The sequence below is a fragment of the Erpetoichthys calabaricus genome, chromosome 3 (assembly GCF_900747795.2).
Source record: "Erpetoichthys calabaricus chromosome 3, fErpCal1.3, whole genome shotgun sequence".
Lineage (NCBI taxonomy): Eukaryota > Metazoa > Chordata > Cladistia > Polypteriformes > Polypteridae > Erpetoichthys > Erpetoichthys calabaricus.
Window position 1 is genome coordinate 62,867,872 of NC_041396.2, and position 22,295 is coordinate 62,890,166.

The window sequence follows — 22,295 nt, forward strand, 5'->3', positions numbered from 1 at the left end:
GGCATGAGTGGTCAATGAATGATTTAAGGAGCATGATTTCAATGTAAACTATTTATCATAGCCATCTCATTTATCAGATCTACAAACAGTGAAACACACATCATATATTATAGAGCAGTATTATAACAAAGTGTCTTCTACAACCACAATCAAATCACCTGGGGCCTCATGTATAACGCCGTGCGTAGAACTCACACTATAACATGGCGTAAGCACAAAAGCGGGATTGTGCGTACACACAGAAAAATCCAGATGCAGGAATCTGTGCGCACGCATACTTTCACGTTCTTCCACTACATAAATCCCGATTTGCGTGAAAAGTAACGCACGTGCACGCGCCTTCTGTCCCGCCCCAACTCCTCCCAGAATTACGCCTCTTTGAATATGCAAATCAATATAAATAGCCTTCTGTGAAAAGACAATGGGAAAAGCACGGGAGAAAATATAAGAATTTCAGCGAATACCAAGTGGAGGCAAAGGAAAAACGTACTATTTGTTGGTTTAAACAGTGGTATAATCAACAAAAGGAAGCTGATCGAGTGACAGAGTGTTGGAGAAACTCGAAGGCTCAACTTCACAAAGTCGCACAGTGCCCGAAATAAAAAAGAAATCACATATCAAAGTCGCCGTGAAAAAGCGAGTCGTAGCCCACCGTCTAAGTGTCATATGAAAGCTTATTAGGGTACAGACAAAAAAAAGGCATACAGTGGGGAAAAAAGCACGAAATGTCAACTTTAATCTCGAAATTTCCACTTTAATCACGTAGTTTATTTTGCCATTAAAGTAGAACATCATAAACTTCATCTTAAAATCATTTAATTTACTAGTTTCTCAAATCCCATTGTAACTAAAGTGGCATGTTAAATGCTTTGTTCTGTATTTGATCTTCTATGTGCTCTATGTGTATGAATCACTACCTGCTTTTTAAACGGGCTTTATCTTTCTCCGACAGGACACATAATCCATTACATTCGTGATATTACAGCTCTCTGAATAATTAAAATACCGAGATGTATACGTGATATCTTTTTCATGATGATAGGAATGAAAGCATGTTATTAAACATGGGAACACGGTGGCGCAGTGCTTGTTCATGTCTCACGCAAGAGGCTTGCTGCGCCATGCGCAACCTTCAATGAAATAATTTATCACAGCAGTACTGTCTCTTTCAAACGTACTAACCTCCAATTCCTGTCCTTACTTTTCTTTCTCCAAAAACTCAATCGCCACACAATAAGCTATATAATAGACGTGTAGCCATCTGTAAGCTTAGAACTTCGATTCTTCAAAACTTTTAAGGAACATTGAAATATCTTAGTAGTACGTATTTAATTATTATATCCGTCTATCTTTCCAGTGTCGCGTCAGCACCAGCAAGAATACAGCGCAAGGCAGGAACAATTACTGAACTAGCTAGCGCTGCGGCACCGTGTCCTCACATGTTTAATTATTAACAATACAGATTATTTCAATGAAGTTAAAGTTTTATCTGTATAATATAATCAACATGTTTTGCTGCATTTCGTCTTAGAAATGAATACCGTCATCACATGTAAATACGCGCTTTATAAAGTGGCGCAGGTTGTGCAATATTATAACTGTAGTGCAAGTTTACAGTGGGGTAATTGTACTTATAAGTACAAACATTTCTACAAGGAGCACTTGATGGACTGATTTAGTGCCTTTAGAGTTCTTGGGATGAAACTGTTTCTAAACCGCGAAGTCCGTACAGGGACTAAAGCGTTTGCTGTGGCTCAGGCAGCGTCTGCTTCATGCTGTGTACCGATAATTCTCTTTCCAATCAGCTGCTGCTGTGATTTCCCACTCAGATACAGTGATATAAATACTCCGAGTGGTGCAGTGAGAGTAATGTGGAAAAAGATGATCTGCCGTGGCAACCCTTAACGGGATCAGCTGAAAGAAGATGCAGTGAGAGTTACAACGCTAAAGCAGTTATGGTATTTGGAATACTATGGCTATTCCCTGGACCATTATATTGCTACAGGTTAATTACAATCAGATGCATTACACTAATAAACAATATGCAGTTAATTTCAGTGTATTTATAAAGCCGCGCCAGGAATGTGGATTTAAGAAAGAAAGGATGATCACACAGGAACAGTAGCACTGCTTTGACACTGGGTGCCACCAGTTTGCAAAACCGGGCGGATAAATTGTGTACGCCAAGGAATGAGTTACCGTGGAAATGTGCGTGGCTTTACGCCAAGATTAGGTTTTATATATCGCGATTTGAGCGTGGAAAGGTTCGTACGCAACATTTCTGTGCGTACGCACCGTTTATACATGAGGCCCCTGGTGATAGATTTTCTCACAGAAGAATGGTTGCATATCCACCCAATAGAGTTCCTGACCCATACAGAATCTATGAAAAGGAGCATAGACATTGATTTGGTGGTCCAGTGCCCTACTCAGACATCTTGTTGAAGCATTTTCATTATATTGTCAATAACATAAAAATTTGATCACATAATATTGTTAATTATATGTAAACCCACACTTAAAAAATCAGATGTAATAAGACAGTTGAGCATAAACAAATTTAATACAGACATTTAATTTTTAAAGGTATTCTAAGGAAGAGGGCAAAAAAGCAAGACATTCTCTTAAAGATTAAGCAATTCCTAACTTGTTTGCCTAAATCACAAGTTGTATTCTTTTTAGCAAATTTATGTAACATCATTTTCCTTGGTAATAAAAATTTGGCCATTAATGTTTTTGCCATAACTAGTATTCACCAAGTTATTTACTCTGTGAACAGATCTTACATTAAAATGTTACCTTCAACATATAAACTTGAAATATTTTATTTAAATAAAATATAACATTGAAATAAAGCAGTTACTAATATATACAACAGTGGTTGCAGTCTTTTTAATGATGCTGAAAATTATTAATATGGGCTAGTACATATTTTAATTGTAATGACTTCAGTAAAAGTTCATAAAAATCTCTGTTTTGCTGTCATGTAATTCCAAGACTGCAGGTCAGGTCATGCTAAATATATATTATGTTACAAAGTATCTGCCAAATAATACAAAGAGTACACAAAATGTGTTTCGTCCTTATTGTGGCTTGTCTGGTGTATGCATCCCCTTACGGGGATCAAACGTCAGTGCCTAAGGTGAAGCCGCTGATGTTTTGCCATGGCGGCTGGTTTGCTTATTTGACAGGGTGAAGGTTCAGAGTATTACATTCTTAGGTCGGAGTCACAATATGATTATTTGGATGGTTACTCCGATGTTTGGCTGGTATAATTTTGACTCCTCTCCCTTCCATGACTCCCAAGATCTGATGGTTTACAGTATCAAAGGCAGAAGACAACTCAAGGAGAATGAAAACAGATGACATAGTTTAATCTTTAGCCAACCATGTGGATAGCGCTTTGAGTACTGAGAAAAGCACTATATAAATGAAATGAAGAATTATTATTATTATTATTATTATTATAGCATTTTGACAACAGTCAGCGGAGCTATCTCAGTTGAATGGCCCCACATGAAGCTAGACTGATTAGGATCAGGCAGATGTTTCTGCAGAAAGAAAGGAGAGACTTGAGTGAAAACGGTACATTTCATAGTTTTATGTAGTAAAAAGAGATGGTGATCTTTACAAAGTCAAAAGGTAGAGTCCACATTCTGTTTGATGTGGCACATAAAGTTTCCGAGGTTATATCTGTATTTTAATTTGCCAATCCACAAGCCAGTTAAAACCTAATTCTCTACTTAAAAAAAGATTAAACATGAAAGATTCCACATCAAAGGAACACATTTAATGTAATTCCAGAACCATGTTTCAGAAACAGTGCCTTAGTGAGTGTACATGCTCAGTTTTAATTTTCTTTTCGTTTTATCTTTCTTTTAACCACTTTATTCCCCTAATTGCTTTGAGAATTTTTGTTGCCATAGCTAATTAAGGTGGTTTATAGAAAAAATAGTTCATGCACTATGATATAAAAAAATATTCAAATATGTGTTTTGTGTTTATGTTGCCTAGGGAAAGCTGTGCTTGTGATATCAATCCTGTTCATTATCTGTTTTCTCATGGGACAATAGAGGTACTGTATTAATGTTTATTATTTCAATTTGAATGCACCTACTTTTTGTAATTATTTCTTTTTAGTACGTTGTTTTTCTTTTCTAAGGGAAAAGTGGAATGCTGGGACCCAAGAACAAGAAATCGAGTGGGTGTACTTGATTGTGCGTTAGACAGTGTGACGGACAACACAGAGTGGGTATTAACTATATTAATTTAATCAATGAGGTCTAACCACTCTACACTTAAATCCTGCTTTATATTTACACATTAGTCTGGTCTTTGGTAATGTTTGTGTTTATGTGTAAGATCTCTGGCATACAGTACATGTCTTAGACCAAGCCAGATTTAGTCTAACCTGTACATTCCTTGTTGAAACCAGATACCTGGATCAGTTTCACACCAATTGTAACTGTTGCTTTAAACTATATTCTCACTTTAAATGAGAACACATTTGTAACTATTTTGGTTGAATGATTAGGTTATACAAGTTTCACAAAATAAAATTGTAGCACACTATATGTGTGAGAGGAAGTGTTTTGTTTTAAAATAGAGGAAATTGTTTAGCAGTTTGCTGTATTGCTGTTACACAGAATCTCAGGCAGCAACTTTTGTAATTTGTTGAGGTATAGATTTAAAAAATCTTACTATATTTTAACACTTTTTTTTTTTTTGAACAGAAACTAATTCTCAGTTGTTTGTATTTTAGGGTAGAAGGTTTACCTTCGGTCTCTGCTCTGAGGTTTAAAGATGCATTGCATATGGCTGTTGGAACAAGCACTGGGCAGGTATTCACATCTAATATCTGTCCATAGTTAGTAGTGTCCTTTCTGGAAAGTTGTAATTTCATGTCATTTTTTGCTAATTACACTTCTCTAAAAAAGATCAGATCTAAGGAACTGCAAGTCTGTTCTTGTTATTTCTCAAATTTGACAGCTCTAGTAACAACATTCTTCATTTAGCAATTTTTTCTTACATTTAATATTTGTCCTGTATTTGACACATTTTTGAAATGATCCATAAAAAATAGTAAATGGGGGTTGTAATGTACTTCTGTTTTATTGTTGGTGATTCATGTGTGATTCAATTTTAACTAGAATCCTGTTTACAGCTTCACTTGCAGTAATGACTAAGGACATTTAAATATTTACTGCAAAGGTTTTGGTGAACAGAAGTTTATTTAAAATTTAAGTTTTTGTTGTTTTAAAGTTGAATATTAATAATGAGCAGTAAGAAGGCTATAATTGATTCATCTATAAACCATGAATGCTACTGCTGCTTTTTTGAATGAATAAATGAATACCTAATTTGAAGCTGTGCACAGTGTGAGAACAATAAAAGCTTAAAAATTAGAACTAATGAATAGACGTTTTGCTTTTACACTTTAAACGGTGGTTTAATCTTGGTAATATTGTATTTGGTATAAAAAGTAGCACTTTGATACTATTCTACAACATTAAGCTGCACTTCTGTTCTTGTTGTTTGAATACTGATAATGCTTGAAGAAAGGGAGAAAAGTGTGAACTTTTGCTCAACTGAAAGGAACAAAAATAACAAATTTTCTTATAATCATACAGCATCATCACCATGGCAGCATTTTGTTAATAAATATAAAGCTAGGTTTCTAGAATCATCTAGTTAAGTACATATCTGCAGTGTGTCTGGTTGTCGAAGGTATTGGACCACTTTTTATCTCTGGCATCATTATCTATCAATGGGATTTTATGGCTTGAGCTTGATTTCTCTTCCCATAAGAATGGGCAATGTTTACTAAGAGTGCTTTCCAGTCCTAATTCTACTTGCTTCGCCTGTATAGAGTAGTTTTGATTAAAAATGTAAGCAATTTCCTTTCCTTTTACTAGCTCAGATTATTAAGCAAAGGGGTCAAGGCTCTGTAATTGCATAGCAGCTTCCATGTATTTTTTTTACTTAAGAATAAATTAAGTGTATTGGTTACTGAAATTACTGAACACCTTCCATGTATTTCCAGACACAGAATTTTACTTTATATGGAAGAACTTAGGGTGCATCCTACACTCAGTGATGCCATGTAGAAATGCTCACTTCACACAAAAGGCTTATTCACACATACAAGATACATGAACCTGCTGCCTAAAAACCTAGGTGCCATTGTTTGTGAATGGTCTAAATTAGTTCCAGTGACAGTCCCCAGATAATATTGTGCACACTGTTACACGGGTGTTAATCCCTTTGTAGCTTGCAGCTAAGTTTTGCCAAGTGCTACAAGAAACTAGAACATCCCTTGTCATTACCAGTTTCAGTATTATATAAGCAGAAATAGTGTTGTTCTTCCCGTCTTTCACAAGGAGAACATTGGACTTTGCACAATTGTTACAATGATCAGTGGTTTGTTTCTGAGATTAGAGGTACTGTTGCTTTTTGAAATGATCACTGTTATTACTGTTGACATAGTTTTCACAAATGTCTTTCAAATAACACTGTGACATGAGCAATATATTACAAGACAAATCAAAGTCTACTTTGATCTGAATCAGATGTAGTTAGTTAAGCAGATAGTTCACTGTGATTGCAGAGCAGTTGCAGGGAGTGTGTGTGTGTGTGTGTATACAGTGGACCCTTGACTTACGAACTCAATTCGTTCACGAGGGCTGGTTGTAACTCAAGTTGGTTGTAAGTCAAGACTATTTTTCCCATAAGAAATAATGGAAATACCCATAATGCGTTCTGAATCTCCCACAGCAACACTTACTTAACCTTTTCATAATAAAAAGGGTTGTATAATGTGCATAATTTACCAAAACACCAATAATTTTTCTAATGTACTAACCAAAAAGTTATAAAAAGTGCCTAGCCTACCAGAAACAACAATTTCATACTCAACTCACCATTTAAGTTGACAGTTTTGGGCTGCAGGAGGAGAATGAAATGGAAGGTGGTTGTTTGGAAGGAGCCGCCTCCTTTCTTTGTAAAATTGTCGAGATGGTGGATTTCGACATGCTGTACATATTAGCGAGATCGGTCACACGAACACCACTCTCATATTTCCACACAATTTCCTTCATCGTTTTGATTGTGATCGCTTTCTTTACCTTCGTTACCTTCCCTTCCTTCCTTAGCAATTATCAAAATAAATGATATAAATCACTGCACTGACCGAAATTATGTCCACAAACACATGTATCTGGGCTCCGACTGATGCTCATGAACGCTCTCGGCTGTTTGTTTACAATCGCACAAGCTGATACACGTGACCGCATTCAGGTCGTGCAAGATGTTGTTCGTAAATCAAAACAAAAATTTTGGTCGTAAATCAAGTTGTTCGCAAGTCAGGCTGGTTGTATATCAAGGATCGACTGTATATATATTTACTATATATTTAAACTATATATAGTTTTCTGATTCACATTTTATTATAAGTTCGTCCACTTTGGATTGTGTCTGCTGTGGCGTTTGAGACGCCCTTGAAATAGACTTTTCTCTGGCATCTGCAGTGGACCGTGGAATTGTACGTCTTTTTTTTTGGTAGCATGGGTATATTCGCATAAAGCAGGAGAATTATAATGTGTTACATGGTATTACGTACAGAATATGCACCACAGCAAGATGAATTTACTTTATTTACACTACGTCGGAAAGCGAACAAATCATAGACATATATAGATAGACGCCGCATTCACTGTGTTGCCCAGTCGACACGATATGTCAGCGCGTCCGCCCTATTGCAAGTGGTAAAAGTGCCATTTAAACTAATACATGTAGACGTGGAAACTGGTTTTTCTGATGAAAAAACAATAATGTTTAAAACAGTATCATTTACATACAGTACAACAGATTTTGGTGAATCATTTAAATGTACTTATTTATATCTAATGTATACACTAATAAAGACAATTATTAAATACTACTACTAATAATAATTATTATTATTATTATTAAATAATTCCTCCCATATAAGTAATATTTCGCGGACTGCCTTCTTCCATCTCCGAAACATTTCTAGACTTCATCCTGTTTTTACGCAGCACAGTACTGAAGTATTGTTTAATGCCCGAGTCACCTCATGTATAGATTACTGTGATGGTATTCTATCTGTCATCCCACAAAAACTTATCCATTGCTTAGAACTTCTTCAAAATTCTGCTGCCAGGATAATAACCTGCTGTTCTAAATCCACTGAACATATTATACCGATTCTCTCTCTCTCGGCTTCACTGGCTCCCTGTTAAGTACAGAATGCAATACAAAATACCGCTCTTAACATTAAAGCTCTCCACAACCTCACTGATCTCCTACAGACTGACACCCCTCTTGCTCACTCAGATCCTCATCTGCAGCTCTAGTTTCTGTAACACACGTCAGACTCTGTTCTATGGGAGCTTGAGCATCTCTCATAGTGCTCCTGAACTCGGGAATTCTCTTCCTGCTCATATACGTCAGCTCGATTCAATAACACATTTTAAAACTGCCCTCAAAACTTTTCTTTTCAAACTGGCATACCAATTGTGAATTTTGCAGTGTTACTGGCAGTTATCTTTGTTTGTTTGCTAATTATTGATGTTTGATTTATCATTCTCTTGTTTTAATTTTACTAATGTTGTTTAATTTTGTTGTAAGGTGACCTTGAGTGCTAAGATTATAAAATAGGATTTTCTAATGGCGAAATATAACCAAAAGAATTGTTCAGCCTCACCTATGAAATGTACGGTAATCCCCCCGGATCTGGTTTGGAGCATACAGCGGTTTATACGGTCCCAAGCAGTACATGCGTGAGGCATCTTTATCCATTACTTCACTCCACAGCAGTGCCACTCGCAATGTGGCAGCGACACTGATGTACGATGGTGCTGGACATGCGGTGTTTAGTAATTCTATGCCTATGGTCGGCCTTCTCATACTTGGACACTTCCGCCATCTCTTGGCAATTTAAAGAAACATAGCGACTGGGAGCCGATCAAATCGGGCTACAAATTCTATGTTTGTGAAATCCATACTTTCTCTGCAAAGAATTATTTGTTTTTTTAAGTCCTTGAAATGATTTTGTTATCATGGCACTGATTTGTGCTTAAAATAGACCTTTTCGGCCGATGTAATGAAGAGCTTCCTGTTTAAACAGGGCTGCGAGACGTGAACTCAGCTCTTCGGCGCACCTCATTTGATTTTTTCCGGCAAACAAATTTTCAAAACAAACCGTATTTTACGACTGTAATCCGAGTCGGAGTAATAATTATGTTGGCATGGTCATTTTAGATCTGAGATCGGCTAAAATTTAAATAATGACCATGATTACTCATTTTGCCAATAGATGTCAGAAGTACAGATGCCAAAACCGAACTGCCCAAAGATAGATTTCGACGTACCAAGCAAATGGCGATACGTTCTAAATTACTTACGGTTCCGGAGCTGTCAAAGGGTTTAAGTCAGTTGACGATGTTAATCTTGGAAAGTACGCCCCACCAAACCAACATTCTAAAAACCAACCGAACTTACTGTTATCTGCTCGAACCAACACCGACTTACTATACTCTGCCGTCCAGCGGCATCACTGTAGCATTCGAACATTCTTAGCCAATCATGCAAAACTGCGTCCGCGTTTGCCATGTTATGTTCTAACTACAGAGTCCCATTGCATGGTTCTAACTTGTATTGAGTCGAGGTATTGACGTGAACACCATACATACGGTGAATTGATGCTGGTTTGAAGGCAAAAGGTAGTAACACCAAATATTGATTTGATTTAGATTTTTCTTTTGTTCGCTCACTTTGCATTTTGTAAATTGATAACCATAAACAATCATTATTTATATTTCGGAAAGCATTTTGTTTACAGCATTTTTTCACACCTGCCTAAAACTTTTGCACAGTACTGTATGTATGTATATATGTATGTATATACAGTTGTGCTTGAAAGTTTGTGAACCCTTTAGAATTTTCTATATTTCTGCATAAATATGACCTAAAACATCATCAGATTTTCACTCGAGTCCTAAAAGTAGATAAAGAGAAAATCTGATGATGTTTTAGGTCATATTTATGCAGAAATATAGAAAATTCTAAAGGGTTTACAAACTTTCAAGCACAACTGTACAGTGGAACCTCGGTTCATGACCATAATTCGTAAATCGTAAAACGATTTGGTCGTGAACCGAAGCAATTTCCCCCATAGGATTGTATGTAAATACAATTAATCCGTTCCAGGCCATACAAACTGTATGTAAATATATATATATTTTTAAGTTTTTAAGCACAAATATAGTTAAGTAAACCATAGAATGCACAGCGTAATAGTAAACTAAATCTAAAAACATTGAATAACACTGAGAAAACCTTGAACAACAGAGAAAACTAACACTGCAATAGTTCGCGCTATAGCACTACCAACCACTTTCTAAAAACACTTTTTTAATGAGTTTTAAGCACAGGGGAAAAAAATGATTTGAAAAAATCCGTAATTTAATAAACCACCAAGAAAAGTAACATTGCAACAATGCACGCTACGAACCGATCGCTGTAAACAGAAGTGAAAACAAAATCAAGCCCAGTGCATTCTTTAAGTGCCTTCCTACCTTATGCCTCCAGCTCTCTCTCTTGTGCTGCCTGTGTGTGCGTCTGTCTCTCTCTCTCGCGCTGTGTGTGTGTGTGTGTGTGTGTGTGTGTGTGTGTGTGTGTGTGTGTGTGTGTGGTGCTGTCTCTTCCTCGCTGCACAGGAAATTCACAGGGAGAGACTGAACATGTACAAACCGAAAGGGAAACTGGCTTGTTCGTATACTGAGTGTGTGGTCGTGAACCGAGGCAAAAGTTTGGCGAACTTTTTGGTCGTAAACCGATTTGTACATGTACCAAGATGTTCATGAACCGAGGTTCCACTGTATATGTATATGTATGTATATATTAGTGCTGTGCGGTATACCGGTTCATACCAAAAACCGTTTTTTATTTTTTTTATGATAAGGATTTTTCGTATACCGCAACACCGGTTTAAATTGCCTAAACGACATTCGGAACGTGGCGCAGCGGGAAACTATTCAAGTGGGGACCTTTTTCACTGATATACCGCTAAACACAGATTTGTTGCACAGGGGCTCTTTTTCACTGCTACTCCACTAAATAGGTAGTGGTAGTGTAGGTATTGCGCGGTGAAAATGGACAGAGAAAATTCCGAAACTGAAGCTGTATATGTATATGTATATATGTATGTATATGTATATATGTATGTATGTGTATGTATATGTATATGTATATGTATATGTGTATATGTGTATGTGTATATGTATATGTGTATATGTATATATATGTATATGTGTATATGTATATGTATATATATGTATATGTGTATATGTATATGTATATATATATGTATATGTGTATATGTATATGTATATATATGTATATGTATGTATATATATATATATATATATGTATGTATGTGTGTATATGTATATGTATATGTATATGTAGGAGCAGATCATGTCACAGAGATAGAGAAAAGCAAACAAATCAATAGGGCTGTTTGGCTTTTAAGTATGCAAAGCTCACACCCCCTCCATCAGGAGCAGAGAGAGAGAGAGACAGACAGAGTTTGTTTTTCAATCAAAAATCAATGTGTGCCGGTGGAGCTTTTAAGTATGCAAAGCACCGTGCAGCATGTCGTTTCAGGAAGCAGCTGCACAAAAGATAGCAACGTGAAGATAATCTGTCAGCATTTTTAGACGAGCTTCCGTATCGTCTAGGTGTGCAAACAGCCCCCCTGCTCAATCCCCCTACGTCAGGATCAGAGAAAGTCAGCGCAAGAGAGAGAGAGAAGTAAGCTGGGTAGCTTCTCAGCCATCTGCCAATAGCGTCCCTTGTATGAAATCAACTGGGCAAACCAACTGAGGAAGCATGTACCAGAAATTAAAAGACCCATTGTCCGCAGAAATCTGCGAACCAGCAAAAAATCCGCGATATATATTTAAATATGCTTACATATAAAATCCGCGATGGAGTGAAGCCGCGAAAGGCGAAGCGTGATATAGCGAGGGATTACTGTATACCAAGTAAATAATAAATGCCATGATTGCTTTTAAATTATTTTCTTTTCTTTCAGATTCTGCTTTATGATCTGCGTGCAAATAGACCTCTGATTGTCAAGGATCATCACTATGGACTTCCAATTAAAACCATTCAGTTCCAGGATAACTTAGATTTAGTTTTATCTGCAGATTCTAAAATTATAAAAATGTGGAACACAGAAACGGTAAGTTTTTGAGGAAATAGTATTTAAAATGATGATTTAGCATTTAGACTGTTTCTGACACATTACCAAGGATTAAGATTTTTTTTTTTTTTATCATTTAAGTTCAAAGTGTGTATAAGTTAAATGTGGTAAGCCAGGAAAGTATAAATTAGTTAAATGTAATGTACCTAGTAAAGTTTCATATTTAATTCATATATCTTACAAAGGATAATCTTTTAGTTCTGAAATTAACAATTTATTAAGAAACTTTTTTTTTCAAATTGAACAATATAGATAAATGTTTCTGTAGCAGAAAACTATTTTAAGCCCAGTTTTTTCAGCTTGGTTTTAAATAACCACATTGCCAAATAATAATCAGTTTTACTGAGTCTGTGGTAGAACAAGCCAAAAGCCATTTACAGTGCATCCGGAAAGTATTTACAGCACATCAGTTTTTCCACATTTTATGTTACAGCCTTATTCCAAAATGGATTAAATTCATTTTTTTCCTCAGAATTCTACACACAACACCCCATAATGACAACGTGAAAAAAGTTTACTTGAGGTTTTTGCAAATTTATTAAAAATAAAAAAATTGAGAAAGCACATGTACATAAGTATTCACAGCCTTTGCCGTGAAGCTCAAAATTGAGCTCAGGTGCATCCTGTTTCCCCTGATCATCCTTGAGATGTTTCTGCAGCTTAATTGGAGTCCACCTGTGGTAAATTCAGTTGATTGGACATGATTTGGAAAGGCACACACCTGTCTATATAAGGTCCCACAGTTGACAGTTCATGTCAGAGCACAAACCAAGCATAAAGTCAAAGGAATTGTCTGTAGACCTCCGAGACAGGATTGTCTCGAGGCACAAATCTGGGGAAGGTTACAGAAAAATTTCTGCTGCTTTGAAGGTCCCAATGAGCACAGTGGCCTCCATCATCCGTAAGGGGAAGAAGTTCGAAACCACCAGGACTCTTCCTAGAGCTGGCCGGCCATCTAAACTGAGCGATTGGGGGAGATGGGCCTTAGTCAGGGAGGTGACCAAGAACCCGATGGTCACTCTGTCAGAGCTCCAGAGGTCCTCTGTGGAGAGAGGAGAACCTTCCAGAAGGACAACCATCTCTGCAGCAATCCACCAATCAAGCCTGTATGGTAGAGTGGCCAGACGGAAGCCACTCCTTAGTAAAAGGCACATGGCAGCCTGCCTGGAGTTTGCCAAAAGGCACCTAAAGGACTCTCAGACAATGAGAAACAAAATTCTTTGGTGTGAATGCCAGGCGTCACGTTTGGAGGAAACCTGGCACCATCCCTACAGTGAAGCATGTTGGTGGCAGCATCATGCTGTGGGGATGTTTTTCAGTGGCAAGGACTGGGAGACTAGTCAGGATAAAGGGAAAGATGACTGCAGCAATGTACAGAGACATCCTGGATGAAAACCTGCTCCAGAGTGCTCTTGACCTTAGACCGGGGCGACGGTTCATCTTTCAGCAGGACAACGACCCTAAGTACACAGCCAAGATATCAAAGGAGTGGCTTCAGGACAACTCTGTGAATGTCCTTGAGTGGCCCAGCCAGAGCCCAGACTTGAATCCGATTGAACATCTCTGGAGAGATCTTAAAATGGCTGTGCACCGACGCTTCCCATCTAACCTGATGGAGCTTGAGAGGTGCTGCAAAGAGGAATGGGCAAAACTGGCCAAGGATAGGTGTGCCAAGCTTGTGGCATCATATTCAAAAAGACTTGAGGCTGTAATTGCTTCCAAAGGTGCATCGACAAAGTATTGAGCAAAGGCTGTGAATACTTATGTACATGTAATTTCTCAGTTTTTTTATTTTTAATAAATTTGCAATAACCAAGTAAACTTTTTTCACGTTGTCATTATGGGGTGTTGTGTGTAGAATTCTGAGGAAAAAAATGAATTTAATCCATTTTGGAATAAGGCTGTAACATAACAAAATGTGGAAAAATTGATGCGCTGTGAATACTTTCTGGATGCACTGTATATCAATGGAAGTTGAGGAAACTGGACAGTCCCATTTGCCAAATGACTAATTAATGGTCAGAAAAACCAAATTAGTCGATAATGACAACTTTAAATCCTGTACTAAAGTACTTTGAGTATTAAAAAAATGTTTTCTGGTTTTACATAAAACATAATAAAATCTTACGGCTCGTTTATGAGAAGAACTTTTCTTATTATTGGAAAATCATAGATTTTTAAATATATTGTATATTTAACGTTTCACTGTCACAACTGTTTATTTGGTTTCACAAGTTTCATTTTACCTTTGTACTGTTTACATAAAGTGCACGCTGCTTCTCCTTTTTAACCTTACTGTTACTGCAATGATAAAATGTTAAAACATTCCTCCAATATTTCTTGCTTATGTAGTTTTTTAAATGTCTATTCATTACCTCTGAATTTCCCATAATAACTCTTTATGTATGGATTTGTTGGAAGATATAGCTTTTTAACATCAATGGTATGTATAATGAAGTAAATTTTACATTTAAGTCTAATTAATGAGTCAGAGAAATGAAATCGGAGTGTTATAGGTGAAAATGCCATACCATACCAATAACATAGTTCATTTGTATAAAACATGCCTCTAAAAGTGGATAAAATGCAGTACCCCATGACCCTGAAAAAGGAAAGTAAATAAAGACTATAAACTTGCAGGCAGGTTTGGCTGACAATTGTGCTTATTATATTAATTTATGTAACATAAGACAACATTGCCAAAGTTGTTTAATCCAGTTCAGGGTTGTGGAGGACCAAAGCCTATCCTGAGAGCAAGACAGTAACCAAACCTAAATGGATCACCATTCTAACACACAGGATCCTCGCCTTCATACCCTCTTCTGCTGGGGAATTTTGGAATTAATAACCAAACACATCTTTAGAATGAAAATCACATTGTGAGAGGAATTTGTATTAGTGAGTCATATATTTTTCATAATGATGGATAAAAAGAATCGGGCATAGGATGTTCAAACAGAAAACAAAATATACATAATAATACATAATATTTTCTCTCCTGTTATATAAAATGCAAAGTTGACTGACTCACTCGCTGACTAACAAAACACTATATCCCATGTAATTAAAAAGCTGAAATTTGGCAAAATGTACATCTGTATCATTAAGTATCTGCTAAGAAAGAACATTTCAATAAATCAACATTTATGGGTATACCCTTCCCCCCATAGAAAAACTAAATACCCCACGACCACAAAAATGATTTGACAGATTTGATTTTAATTTGGTGACTTTATAGAAAAAAGAAAAACTTTCAGTTTGTTTTTTTTTATTTCTTCATGTTTTTTTCAATAATAATAATAATTCAAAATCATGTTGTACTGAGGGGGCTAATCTAACACACCACATCCTTTACTTGACACAGCACTGAAGTGATCGTGCATAGTTATGGGACTTGCCATGTATGCAAATGAAGCCACTAGCAATAAGGTATAACAAATGAAAAAGGCAAATGTTCTGCATAGGACAAAAAGTCAGGATAAGGGCTTAAAGGTATTTTCAATTTCACATACAAAAGCAATCACTTTCTGATTTCAAGCCCACCTCCACTCCTCAATATGATATACTAAAATAAATGTACTCTGATCTCCAAGGGCAACTGCTCGACTAAAATGTCATGTAAAATTTATAATGCATTGCAAGGAGAAACGAGATGTCAACAAAGTGTTTCCTATATGGTTTCACTTCAGCCACTGGATGGGATAATATGATTGCGTGAAGTGGAAGGATAAGGGTTCAGGTAAGCTCAAGCAAGACTTGTTTACCAAAACGGCTCATGAGGAGTTGCTAGGATTAGTAATGAGAAATACAGGAGAAGTGTATTCCTCAAGTCCAACACAAGCAGGTAGTGTCTGCATCAGTTTAAATATTAGCACAGCTCAGTTAATGCATTGCTCATGATCAAAAGGCAGAGGAGCAGACAATTGTACATTTACTTTAGTTCCCAAGATTATTTCTTTTTACCTGTTTTCTTTTGTACAATTCTTACTTTTCTCCTGTTTAAACCTCAGTCCTTCATAAAAAGTATTATAGTGACGTCTTTTCTCTGTCTACCAAGACATTACTGCAATACATTTATGAGGAGAAAACCAGTGCTTGAAGTGGGCTGGTATGAACCTGCCAGTACTCGTTTAAAGAGCCTCCAAACAATAATCCTGGCTGTTAGTTTGTTCCTCTTCAACCATTATAAAAAACAACCCCAAAATGAAAATGTTCATCTTATTGCACCGCCTAACTGTGCAGTCCCTAAATGACATTGCTATTTGTAGTAAGTTAAAGTACAACATAATTCAATGTTCCAACTTTATGGTCTGGCTATGGCAATGGCAAAAAAATAGAAGCTTGAGCAAACAACTAATGAAAAACACGAAAAGCAACGAAATGAGTGAATGATTTAAACATATAATAACAATAGTAAAATCTCCAAAAATTCCTATTATTCTTACTGATTACCTGTTTAAATTCAAAAGAACACAGTTTCCTCTAAAAGTGTGTTTTGTAGTGATCAACAAAATCCGTGGTTAGTCACCAGGAAAAGTAAGAATTGAAAAACGGCAGGAGTGTTTTAGTCTTATGCAATTGTGGCATATTCAAAAGCATGGCACGGTGGCGTAGAGGTAGCGCTGCTGCCTCGCAGTTAGGAGACCCGGGTTTGCTTCCTGGGTCCTCCCTGTGTGGAGTTTGCATGTTCTCCCTGTGTCTGCGTGGGTTTTCTCCCACAGTCCAAAGACATGTAGGCAGGTGCATTGGCGATCCTAAATTGTCCCTAGTGCGTGCTTGGTGTGTGTGTGTGTCCTGCGGTGGGCTTAAATAAAAATAAAATTTATTATAAAGGAGTTCATCTAAACAGAAGATACTGTACAGTAATCCCTTGCTATATCGCGCTTCGACTTTCGCGGCTTCACTCTATCGCGGATTTTATATGTAAGCATATTTAAATATATATCGCGGATTTTTTGCTGGTTTGCGGATTTCTGCGGACAATGGGTCTTTTAATTTCTGGTACATGCTTCCTTAGTTGGTTTGCCCAGTTGATTTCATACAAGGGACGCTATTGGCAGATGGCTGAGAAGCTACCCAACCAGAGCGCGTATTACCTATTAAATAAAACTCCTCAAATATATTGTGAGCATGGGGGCTGTTCGCACCCCTAGAAGATATGGCCGCTCCTCAAAAAACACTGAAAGATTACCTTCACATTGCTCTCTTCCTTGCTGGGCTTAAATGTGGCTGTTTTGTCAAGCGATATGCTTCCTGCATGGTGCTTCGCATACTTAAAAGCTCCACCGGCACACAATGATTTTTAATTGTTTGTTTTTCTCTGTCTCTCTCTCTCTCTCTCTCTCTCTCTCTCTGACATTCTGTGCTCCTGACGGAGGGGGTGTGAGCAGGGGGGGCTGTTCACACCACTAGACGATACGGACGCTCCTCTAAAAAAATGCTGAAAGGCTACCTTTACATTGCTCCCTTCCTAGCAGCTGCGTTGTCCGGCGGTGCTTCGCATACTTAAAAGCCCAAACAGCCCTATTGATTTGTTTGCTTTTCTTTCTCTCTCTGACATTATCTGCTCCTGATGCGCACTCCTTTGAAGAGGAAGATATGTTTGGATTCTTTTAATTGTGAGACGGAACTATCATCTCTTTCTTGTCATGGAGCACAGTTTAAACTTTTGAAAAATAGACAAATGTTTGTTTGCAGTGTTTGAATAAAGTTCCTGTCTCTCTACAACCTCCTGTGTTTCTGTGCAAATCTGTGACCCAAGCATGACAATATAAAAATAACCATATAAACATATGGTTTCTACTTCGCGGATTTTCACCTTTCGCGGGGGGGTCTGGAATGCAACCCCCGCGATAGAGGAGGGATTACTGTATATCCAGTTGACAACAATGGAAAGAAAAGCAAAAGCTTCAGTGAAAAATTACAGTTTTGATATTCTGATGAAATGGTCTGGTGTATCATACATTTTATTTTCTTCCCTAACTGTATACTTGTATTTATTTTCAAGGGAAAAATATTTTCTACAATTGAACCCGAGCGTGATATAAATGATATCTGCTTATATCCTAATTCAGGTATGTAGAACACATTGAATAGTCATAAAGTCTTCCAAGTGATGTTATATATTTGCTTTTGTTTAATTTCTTTTGTCACACATTTTTCTGTTCATGTTAGAATGATGTACAGTGCATCCGGAAAGTATTCACAGCACATCACTTTTTCCACATTTTGTTATGTTACAGCCTTATTCCAAAATGGATTAAATTCATTTTTTTCCTCAGAATTCTACACACAACACCCCATAATGACAACGTGAAAAAAGTTTACTTGGTTTTTGCAAATTTATTAAAAATAAAAAAACTGAGAAATTACATGTACATAAGTATTCACAGCCTTTGCTCAATACTTTGTCGATGCACCTTTGGAAGCAATTACAGCCTCAAGTCTTTTTGAATATGATGCCACAAGCTTGGCACACCTATCCTTGGCCAGTTTCGCCCATTCCTCTTTGCAGCAAAACTCAAACTCCATCAGGTTGGATGGGAAGCGTCAGTGCACAGCCATTTTAAGATCTCTCCAGAGATGTTCAGTTGGATTCAAGTCTGGGCTCTGGCTGGGCCACTCAAGGACATTCACAGAGTTGTCCTGAAGCCACTCCTTTGATATCTTGGCTGTGTGCTTAGGGTCGTTGTCCTACTGAAAGATGAACCATCGCCCCAGTCTGAGGTCAAGAGCGCACTGGAGCAGGTTTTCATCCAGGATGTCTCTGTACATTGCTGCAGTCATCTTTCCCTTTATCCTGACTAGTCTCCCAGTCCCTGCCGCTGAAAAACATCCCCACAGCATGATGCTGCCACCACCATGCTTCACTGTAGGGATGGTATTGGCCTGGTGATGAGCGGTGCCTGGTTTCCTCCAAATGTGACGCCTGGCATTCACACCAAAGAGTTCAATCTTTGTCTCATCAGACCAGAGAATTTTGTTTCTCATGGTCTGAGAGTCCTTCAGGTGCCTTTTGGCAAACTCCAGGCGGGCTGCCATGTGCCTTTTACTAAGGAGTGTCTTCCGTCTGGCCACTCTACCATATAGGCCCGATTGGTGGTTTGCTGCAGAAATGGTTGTCCTTCTGGGAGGTTCTCCTCTCTCCACAGAGGACCTCTGGAGCTCTGACAGAGTGACCATCGGGTTCTTGGTCACCTCCCTGACTAAGGCCCTTCTCCCCTGATTGCTCAGTTTAGATGGCCGGCCAGCTCTAGGAAGAGTCCTGGTGGTTTCGAACTTCTTCCACTTACGGATGATGGAGGCCACTGTGCTCATTGGGACCTTCAAAGCAGCAGACATTTTTCTGTAACCTTCCCCAAATTTGTGCCTCGAGACAATCCTGTCTCGGAGGTCTACAGACAATTCCTTTGATTTCATGCTTGGTTTGTGCTCTGACATGAACTGTCAACTGTGCGACCTTATATAGACAGGTGTGTGCCTTTCCAAATCATGTCCAATCAACTGAATTTACCACAGGTGGACTCCCATTAAGCTGCAGAAACATCTCAAGGATGATCACAGGAAACAGGATGCACCTGAGCTCAATTTTGAGCTTCATGGCAAAGGCTGTGAATACTTATGTACATGTGCTTTCTCAATTTTTTTATTTTTAATAAATATGCAAAAACCTCAAGTAAACTTTTTTCATGTTGTCATTAATGGGGTGTTGTGTGTAGAATTCTGAGGAAAAACATGAATTTACAGTAATCTCTCCTCCATCGCGGGGGTTGCGTTCCAGAACCCCCCGCGAAAGGTGAAAATCCGCGAAGTAGAAACCATATATTCATATGGTTATTTTTATATATTTTAAACCCTTGTAAACTCTCCCACACTATTATAAACATTTCCCGCACAATTATACAGATTAGTTGAAATTATGTATGTAAACACAGTTTATGTACAGTAAAACCTAAATATTATTTTAAAGATATCGAGCATCTCCGATATCACATATGTTACAGCCATTACGACAGACAGGCCACCAGCAATAAATACGTACAATGCAAGAAAAATTGTATACAGTAAAATGTGTGTACAGTGACACTAAACTATGTACATGTAATAAGTACTGTACGTAGATAATTAATTATGGTTACTCACCAACAATGACACGACGACTTGTCTGATAATGATGAGTTTAATTTTACTGCACAACAAAGGATAGCGTTACAGCTCTTCTAAAGGAGCCTCTTCAGGCTACTGTGTAGCACCGCCGTTGTTCTTCTTCCAGCACTCTTCAATCCAAATCCCTAATGCAGATTCCATCCAGACTACTGCCTTATCACGTCCACTTGCAACTCGTTTTGCGCCCTGGTTAAAGGACACTGCGGCCGTAGATCTTATATGCTTTTCCTCCTTTTTAAATAAAAAGAATCGTGGACTCATTGATGCTGTAATGGTGTCCTGCAGCGGTGTAGCTGTTCCCTTCCTTCAACATATCCAAAACTTTTACCTTTTCTGCAATCATTTGCATCTTCTGTTGGCGCTTGGACACGGCCCCTGAAGCAGTAGCAGGAGCACGTTAATGCTGAATGAGTGAGATGAGACTTCCTGGTTAATGCAGCACTCCGTCGCTGAGCCAGTCAGCAGCACACAGGAACTTAACTGCGTGCTCTGATTGGGTAGCTTCTCAGCCATCCGCCAATAGCATCTCTTGTATGAAATCAACTGGGCAAACCAACTGAGGAAGCAAGTACCAGAAGTAAAAAGACACATTGTCCGCAGAAACCCGCAAAGCAGCGAAAAATCCACGTTATATATTTAGATATGCTTACATATAAAATCCGTAATAGAGTGAAGCCGCGAAAGTCGAAGCGCGATATAGCAAGGGATTACTGTAATCCATTTTGGAATAAGGCTGTAACATAACAAAATGTGGAAAAAGTGATGCGCTGTGAATACTTTCCGGATGCACTGTATATTATTTGTTTGTTTTGTATTTAAAAATAGAATCCTAAGTTTCCATTAAAATAATTTCAAAAATTATTTTAAAATAGTAATATTCTGTTGTAATTTTAATTATTGTTAAAGGACTTAAAGAAAAACAATAGAATTATGTTATCATTTTAATGGTATTTAATTTGAAATGTAAATGTGACAGTTTAGGCATGTTTAAGTAATACTTTGTATTTTTGTTTCCCTTTTTTCAAGTTAATATATTGAAATACTGATTATAAAGTATCTGGGATGAGAGTAGTAAATGTCTAGCAATTAAGCAGTATATTACAAATGACTGTTTTTCTTTTTATTCTAGTCATGATCTATTTTGCCCTCCACAAAGTTTTATTTCTGCCCTGAAAATTAGCTTTGTTAAGGCATGTCATTGTAATTAACTACGAACCGTCAGAGTAGGAAACAAAGTAACACGTCATAAAGAGGTTAAACAACAGGGACAAACACATGGAGAGCAGGTTACAGAACAAAGCCCCCCTGCCCAGAGTAAAACGAGAAAGACTACGAACCATCTGACATGCCGCAAGCAGGATAAAGCGAGGTCAGAAATAAAACACAGAGTAGGAAACAAAGTAAAACTTTATAAAGGGATTAAAGAACGGGGACGAACACATTGAGAGCGGGTTACAGATGATGAAAACTGGAATGCAACAGCTTCAAAAAAACCTAGGCAAGAAACACATGCACACCGAGATACAGAATATAAAGGCAGAAACAACGACAGTTAAACGTCCACACCACACAGCGGAGGTACACAGCATGGTAAAAACCGACATAATACGGAAAGCACAGGCGTCGCCGCCATATTGTGAGTGGCACTAATGTGTGGTGAAAGCGCAGGAGGAGACATAGTAAAACAAGAGGAGTCAACGCCCCCTACGGAGTCCACAAAGGTTCATACATCAAACCCGAGATGGTACGGACTCGCGTCTGAAAACGCGGAAGCAAAACTGTCTCGGCTCCAAAACCAAACAACTCAACAAGTAACACATTTTCGACACCGACCCCGCGT

At 37.8% G+C, this 22,295-nt stretch overlaps 1 protein-coding gene across 1 annotated transcript in view; it reads left to right on the plus strand.

Annotated features, from left to right (window-relative positions):
• The window catches only part of nol10 (nucleolar protein 10), an 81,728-nt gene that overhangs the window by 29,575 nt on the left and 29,858 nt on the right, over positions 1 to 22,295 (plus strand). The window contains exons 8-12 of the mRNA XM_051924920.1: positions 4,015 to 4,075; positions 4,163 to 4,248; positions 4,763 to 4,841; positions 12,119 to 12,268; positions 18,297 to 18,363. Of these exons, the coding sequence (XP_051780880.1) occupies positions 4,015 to 4,075; positions 4,163 to 4,248; positions 4,763 to 4,841; positions 12,119 to 12,268; positions 18,297 to 18,363 (443 nt within the window). The remainder of the gene's footprint in view (positions 1 to 4,014; positions 4,076 to 4,162; positions 4,249 to 4,762; positions 4,842 to 12,118; positions 12,269 to 18,296; positions 18,364 to 22,295) is intronic.